Below are 7,202 nucleotides of genomic sequence, written 5' to 3'. Positions count from 1 at the left end.
GGCCCCGCGCCTCCCGGCGCACCTCCCGGCTCCTCCGTATTCCCGGGACCCCGCGTTCCCGCGCTGCGCGGGCCGTCTTGTCCAGGTGGATGCGCGCGTTGCGTGGAGACGAGCGGAGGGCACACCCTAACATTTGGCCCCACCTCCCGCGCCGCGGATTGGCTCCCCGCAGGCCGGCCGGGCCGGGATTGGCTCGTGCGGCGCGGCGGCCGGGCCCGTTTCACGGTGGGTAGCACCGCAGCGTGGATGCTGCTGCGTCCCGCCGCGGCCCCCGGGAGCTTGCAGCCCGAGCGGCCGGGCGGGGCCGGGCGGGGGCACCGCCGGCAGCCGCTCCGCCGCCCACCCCGGGCCCTCGGCCAAGGGCAGCCCGGGGTCGCGGCCGCAGCCGGGGGCCGCGGGCGGCGGACAAAGGGCCATGCGGGGTTGGGGGCCGCGGCGCGGAGCGCGCAGGAGTGGGGGGCCGCAGCGACGCCGCTGAGCGCGGCCGCGGGCGGGGCGGGGTCGGCCGCGATGCCGTGGTTCCCGGTGAAGAAGATCCGCAAGCAGATCAAGCTGCTGCTCCTGCTGGTGCTGCTTACCTGCGCCGCGTGGCTCACGTACGTGCACCTGGGCCTGGTGCGCCAGGGCCGCGCGCTGCGCCAGCGGCTGGGCTCCGGGCGAGGTACGGGAGGGGGCGCGCGCCCGGGGCGGGGGGCGGTGAGGGTCCCAAGCGGCCCCGGGCCCGGGCCCTCCCCTTGCGCTCAGGTCTCGGCTCGGCCCAGAGCTGTCTGGAGATCCGGGCCGCCCTTCCCAGCTCGGCAGTATCGGGGCAGGGGGCTCGGTTCGGCTCGACCCGGCCGGAACGCCGGATGACGTCAACCGTGACGTGCGCGACCCTCTTGAGCGTCCTCAAACCCGGGCTGACTCGGGGGTCTGGCCCGGGGCGGATAGCGCCGGGGTAACAGTGGTCTTGGAGAGCCCTCCGCTACCAGGCCCTGCCAGCTGGGATTTCTCAGGGCCAAGTCCGGCTGCGCCTCCGACTCTTCTTGCTTAGCAGAGCCTCCGTTTCCCCGTCTGCTGGGGAAGAGGCTGGCGGGGATAGCTGACCCTCGCAATCGGAAAGCTTCCTGGAGGAGGCGCCCTAGGTAAACCTGTGATCAGGGACTGAGACGCTTGTGTGTTGGGAGTGAGTCATGGGGATAGGGGTGCAGCCTGGGGAGACCCGAACTGCCTGGAGCGGACGCTCCCAGACTCAGACTCACGCTCCAGTGGAAAGAGACAATGAACCCACAAATCAGGTGCTGGTGAGTGATGTGGGGGAGAGTCAGGGGAGGAGTCCTGCCACGCTAGCTAGGGCTCTTGGAAGTGGTGGCCGTTGGCGCATATTTTGGGGGGGAGGAGCAGAGTGCCTAGAACAGGGCTGGGGACCGGGAGGTTGGTAATGAGAGAGAGAAGGAAGCACTTCAGGGCAGGGAAGGTCCCAGCCAAGCTGTCCCTGACTCTTCTTAAGAAAGTGGGCTGTCTTAAGGGTGGGTGATGAGAATCTTGCTTCCTGAGGACTCAGAACGATGATTTTGATCCATAAATTCCTGGCCACTCCCACCAAAGGGTCCAAAGCTCCCTGTTCAGTCCCACACCCAGGCCAGGGGTCAGAGGCTGGTCCCAACCTACCCTCCCCAGAGTGCACGCATCTTGCAGCTACCACATCCGCTAGGGGCCTCCAGTTACCGTCACATAAGGCGGGACCCCACAGTGTGACCCAGTGACACAAAACTAACCAGCCTCCTACCCAGCTCCCTTGTGTTTTTCTGAGCAACCACAGTCCTCCCCAACCTGACTTCCCGAGCAGCCAGGGAGCCTAACTCAGCAGCTAGGAGGGGGCGGAGGTGTGGGAACCCCATTTCTGAGGCCTCCTCTTCTCTCAGCTGGACCAGCGGAGAAGCCGTCCTGCTGTTCCTGAGTGGGCAGGAGCTGTTCAAGGTTACAGACTATCAAACCCTCGTGCAGCTCCAGCCAGGAGCAGCCCCAGCCGGCGGGTCTCACCTCCTGCCTGGCGACCTGGCTCCACCAGGGCAGGGCTTGTGGAAGCTAAGCAGCTGAACGTGTCTGACGCCTTCCTGACTGTCCTGTCAGTACTGTCTTCACTCCCACCAGAAAGGCTACCTGCCCTGTGTCCAGCAGCCTGTGCAGGCAGAGGCCCTAGGCGGAGGGGCCAGCAGGAGGCCATCTGGATCTCACTGCACTTGGGCTTGGCCCTGCAGGACCATGGTGGCAGCCTGGGTGTAGCTCCCCTGCAGAAGTTTCCCAGCAGTCATAGAGTTACCTTGGCGGGCGGGGAGCATCGGGGCCAGGCTGTGGGGGGGTTGCCAGAAGCGTCTTAGGGGCTCAGCTCCCAGCCAGACAAAGGACAGTGACTAGAGAGAACCAGGCAGACAGGCACCACCGGGGTCTCACAGGCAGAAGACCATGGGCAGCCCCTCTTCCCCCGAGAAGGGGCCCAGGCCAGCTGTGTCCGTATGGGACTCTCACTCCTGGGGTCTGGATCGAAGAGCAGGCATGGATGTTGAAGCCAGACTTGGCCCTGGAGCAGAGGGGTTCCTGGACTGGGGGCCCCTGGATGGGACAGTGAAGCCTCACCATCAGTGGCTGAGACCCCAGGGTATGGGACCCCCAGGTCCACAGCTTGAGGAGGAGGTTTGGGACATTGAGGGCACTGAGGTATGCAGGTGGTCTGCCCAGGCTTGGGGGGTTGGGGTGTGCCATGTTCTAGAGAAGTCCACAGAAGGGGTCCCGGGGACACTCTCCCCGCAGGGCCACCTCGGCCGCGGGGCCTCTGACAGCCAGGCCAGCATGCCAGGGCTCCTTTGGTCAGGGACCGTGGCCTCAAGGGGAGCAGGCCATGGGCCGGGGCTGGTGTAGCCTCAAGACCACAGCGCTGGTTGCCCGACAACAAGCTCCAGGACTAACACTTGGCTCTCAGTTCTGGCAAGGGAGGCAGACACAGAGCACTCCAGCACGTGGGAAGTGTGCTGAGCGCACAGAGCCGTCCTGGGTCCTTCTGGAGGCAGAGTCGCGGATGAGGACACCCAGTGTGTGCACGCGCAAGCGTGTGTGCTAGGGCACACACACACACCCGCTGCCTCACACCAGTGGGGCTGGGAGAGTCGGGCTGGGGACTCGGGCAGGGCCATCCCCACAGAGGCGGGAGGTGGCAGAACAGCCTGGTAGAAGGCACTTCGCTGGGGGCAGGAGGGGCTATCGGGCAACATGAAGGAGCAGGTATGGGGAGGGGAGGCTTCGAAGGGGACACCACTGGCCATCCTGCCCCCAACTGACCCTGGCACCAGGGGCTGTGGCCTTGAAGAGCCTGGGTCCCACCCACAGCTGCTCTGCCACCCACAGACGGCGAGAAGCTGAGCGGTGTGACCGACGGCCGGGGCGTCCACACTGCGCTGGCCACGCAGAGGGCAGAGGACTCCAGCGAGAGCCGCGAGGAGGAGCCGGTGGTGAGCAGGGCCGTGGGGAACAACACAGCCGCGTGTACAAGATCCGAGGCCACCGTGTGCCACAGGCCGTGGGCGGGGAGTACGGCTGCTCACGTGCTCAGGCCTGGGGGGGACGCAGGTGCTGCACGCGGGGTGACCGGGGGTCTTCCCAGTGTGCGTGTGGCTGGGGTGTGATGGATCCGGGACTCCGTGGCTAGATGGGGAGGGCCGCGTGGCAGGAACCGGCGTGTGTGGCTGGCTGTGCCACACGTTGCATGTGTGTGTGTCTTCTTCCTGCCCTTACACTTCTCAGGCGTGACCGTGGTGCCCTTTCTCTCCCGCAGTCTGAAGGTCGGGACGTAGGTGTGCTGTTTCCTGGGGGGGCTGGAAGACCCCTGGTGCTCAACCTCACCCGGCAAGTGCCGGCGTGGCGGGAGGAGGTGAGGTCCGCTGGGGCTCGGGCGGGGGGGCGGGGCTGCTGGGCGGCCGGTAAGCCCCGCTCCTCCGCAGTACAAGGGGCAGGTGAACCTCCACGTGTTTGAGGACTGGTGCGGGGGCGCCGTGGGCCAGCTCCGCAGGAATCTGCACTTCCCGCTCTTCCCCCACGTGAGTGCTGGGGGGTGGCAGTCCCGGGCGGGCGCGGGTGGGCAGGCACCTTGATGCCAGCGGCCGCTGTCCCCTCAGACTCGCACCACCGTAAAGAAGCTGGCTGTGTCTCCCAAGTGGAAGAACTACGGCCTCCGCCTCTTCGGCTTCATCCACCCAGCGAGAGATGGTGCGGCGGTGGGGGCATGGGAGGGGAGTGTGGCGATCGGCGCCCCGCCCGCCCCTGAGCCCTGTCTTACGGCCTAGGCGACGTCCAGTTCTCTGTGGCTTCGGATGACAACTCTGAGTTCTGGCTGAGCCCAAATGAGAGCCCAGCGGGTGCCCAGCTGGTGGCCTTTGTGGGCAAGGTATCCCCACCCGCCTCCTCCGTCCACACCCCTTCTGTCTTTACGGGCCTCCTGTGGCCTCGGTCACCTGTCCCCTTCAACTTCTCAGGAAGGGGCACTGGGTGGGGCTGGTGCCCCAAGGAAAGGGTGAGCCCCCTGCCCTTTTCTGTTGCCCTCCAGACGGGCTCAGAGTGGACAGCGCCTGGAGAGTTCACCAAGTTCAGCTCCCAGGTGTCCAAGCCCAGACGGTGAGTGACTGGGAGCAGGTGTGTGTGTGAGGACGGGGTGACATGTGCACGGGTGAAACTGCTGCTGCTGCCCCTGGGACTCGCCATTTCTCGGGGGCTCCTGGGGTGCGGCAGGCAGGCCCCTGACTCCTCCTGTCCCCAGGCTCATGGCCTCTCGGAGGTACTACTTTGAGCTGCTTCACAAGCAAGATGACCGCGGCTCGGACCACGTGGAAGTGGGCGTGAGTGCAGCCCCCCCCTCGGGGGCTTCTGGAGACCCCCCCCGCCCCGCCCTCTTCCCGGCCGCTCCCCCCAGAACAGCAGCGTGGATACTGCCCCCCGCCCCCCCAGGACTTCCCATCTGGCTGACAAAGCAGCTGCTCAGGGATGGGACTTGCGCTCCACTGTGCCTGCTCAGTGGGTTCAGAGAGAAAGTGGCCCTGAGCAGATTCTTGAGAGAGACATTCACAGGGAGACCCATAGGGGAGAGAATTCGGTGTGCAAGGATGAATTCCTGGTCTCAAGAACAGTCTTCTGGAACTCCAAGCAGTCTGGTGGCCAGATCAGGCAGGGCTTCCTCCTGAGAATGAGGCAATGGGATTTGCATGTCAGGGGAAACCCTCTAGCCACTGCCTGTTGGGAAGGATTTTCACAGGTGACCATCGGTCCCTGAACCCGCAGGTCCTGTGGGGGCGGGGGGCGATGCCAGTGACTGAGCCCGAGCTCAGCTGGATGTGGGGTGGTCACCAGCGAGGGCTGGGACGTTGCAGGCGTTGGGTTTGTGTGTGGAGGGCGTCACCCCAACTCAGCTTGGCAGAGGGTCTAGACTAGAGGTGCAGACTTCAGGTCATCTTGTGGAAGCTGAGGGGGCGACTAAGGGTCCAGGATGAGCTGGGAAGGGAGGAGGGCCTGGGACAGCCCCCAGGGACCCAGCGTGAGAGGGGTAGGGAGAGAGCCTGCACGGGAGACTGAAAGGCACAGAAGCAAGAGAGTTGGGGTGGCGGCCCACCAGGGAGCTGGGGGCCGCTGGGGCTCGCCCGTGGAGGCCAGCTCTGACCTCCAGCAGGGCAGTGGCTGTAGAATCACGAGCAGGTGGGGGCGGAGGTCATAACCAGAAGGTCAAGAAGCGCCCAGGATGTCAGGAAAGGCCTGAAGGGAGCAGAAGGGGTTCTCACCTTCTTCCAGGGACCCCAGCCTTCTGGGCCTCTGCACCTTCCCTGCCGTGCCTTCTTAGGACTCCTCTCCTGTCCACCTGCCCAGCTTTCTGCATCCGTAAAGGCGTTGCCCTGCTAGCTCCCCGGCCCCATGCCAGGAAGATCCACTCCTCCCTGACCCAGGGTGTCCCCCCGCACCCCTTTCCTTTGGCCCTGACCACCCTCTCCAACCCCCAGTGGCGAGCATTCCTTCCGGGTCTGAAGTTCGAGGTCATTGGCTCTGCTCACATCTCCCTCTACACAGGTCGGGAGCCAGTGCCCCTGGGGAAGGGGGCGGTGCCTAAGGGGGTCTCTGGGGTGGCTGGATGTGGGTGAGGAGGGCTCTGTGAACTCCTTGGGGACCTCACACATCGTCTGCCCCTAGACGAGTCAGCCCTGAAGATGGACCACGTGGCCCACGTGCCCCAGTCTCCTGCCAGTCACGTGGGGGGGCGGCTGCGGCAGGAGGAGCCCAGAGCCGACATGCTGCGGCCAGATCCCCGAGACGCCTTCTTTCTCAGTGAGCAGGGTTCGCGCGCAGGGTGGAGGGGTGTCGAGGCGCGGCTCCGGGCCACAGTGTGGCCTCCCTCTCACAGCGCCGCGGGTGGAGCCCTCGGATCTGGAGAGTGTGCTGGAGCCCTGCGCCTACGCCCCGACCTACGTGGTCAAGGACTTTCCCATCGCAAGATACCAGGGACTGCAGTTCGTAAGTGCCCCTCGCCAAGGTCTAACGCAGGACCCAGGCCTCCCTCCCACCAGGGTCCCCGAAGCCGCCTCCAGACCCTCTGGAAGACGGCCCTCCCTCTGCCCACCCCAGGTGTACCTGTCCTTCGTTTATCCCAATGACCACACGCGCCTGACTCACATGGAGACGGAGAACAAGTGCTTCTACCGGGAGTCGCCGCTGTATCTGGAAAGGTGGGCGGCGGGCGGGCGGGCGGGGTGGCGGAAGAATGGGCGGGCCTCGGCCGAGCCGGTCTCTGACGCCCCGCCCGCCGCCCCAGGTTTGGCTTCTACAAATACATGAAGATGGACCGGGAGGAGGGCGGGGAGGACCGAGAGGAGGCGCAGCGCCGAGCCTTCCTCTTCCTCAACCCCGACGGTGAGTGCCCACAGCGACCCCACCCCCAGCTGGGTGGCCCTGCAGCGGCTCACGCGCGCTTCCCACAGACTTCCTGGACGACGAGGACGACGGAGAGCTGCTCGACGCCGGCCTGGGGCCCCCCGAGGCCCCCCGAAGGCAGGGCGGCCGCCAGCTCCCGGCCCCCGCAGCCCCCTCCGAGGCCCCGGCCACCCCCGCCGCGCCGACACCGCGACGCTCCCGGGCGCTGAGCTGGGCGGCCCGCCAGCTGCCCCTCTTCTTGGGCCGCGCGGGCGGGGCGCGGC

The 7,202-nt window shown here is 66.3% G+C and overlaps 1 protein-coding gene across 1 annotated transcript in view; it reads left to right on the top strand.

Annotated features, from left to right (window-relative positions):
• Positions 1–471: 471 nt before the first annotated feature.
• The window catches only part of B4GALNT4 (beta-1,4-N-acetyl-galactosaminyltransferase 4), an 11,816-nt gene continuing 5,085 nt past the window's right edge, over positions 472–7,202 (top strand). Inside the window, exons 1-14 of the mRNA XM_040255483.1 lie at positions 472–661; positions 3,382–3,485; positions 3,809–3,904; positions 3,975–4,070; positions 4,149–4,239; positions 4,317–4,417; positions 4,577–4,644; positions 4,787–4,865; positions 6,015–6,081; positions 6,202–6,336; positions 6,413–6,522; positions 6,634–6,734; positions 6,821–6,918; positions 6,987–7,200. Of these exons, the coding sequence (XP_040111417.1) occupies positions 511–661; positions 3,382–3,485; positions 3,809–3,904; positions 3,975–4,070; positions 4,149–4,239; positions 4,317–4,417; positions 4,577–4,644; positions 4,787–4,865; positions 6,015–6,081; positions 6,202–6,336; positions 6,413–6,522; positions 6,634–6,734; positions 6,821–6,918; positions 6,987–7,200 (1,511 nt within the window). The 5' untranslated portion in view covers positions 472–510. The remainder of the gene's footprint in view (positions 662–3,381; positions 3,486–3,808; positions 3,905–3,974; positions 4,071–4,148; positions 4,240–4,316; positions 4,418–4,576; positions 4,645–4,786; positions 4,866–6,014; positions 6,082–6,201; positions 6,337–6,412; positions 6,523–6,633; positions 6,735–6,820; positions 6,919–6,986; positions 7,201–7,202) is intronic.

This window comes from Oryx dammah, unplaced genomic scaffold, assembly GCF_014754425.2.
Source record: "Oryx dammah isolate SB20612 unplaced genomic scaffold, SCBI_Odam_1.1 HiC_scaffold_15, whole genome shotgun sequence".
In the NCBI taxonomy this organism is placed as follows: domain Eukaryota; kingdom Metazoa; phylum Chordata; class Mammalia; order Artiodactyla; family Bovidae; genus Oryx; species Oryx dammah.
This window is presented reverse-complemented; position numbering and strand designations above follow the sequence as displayed.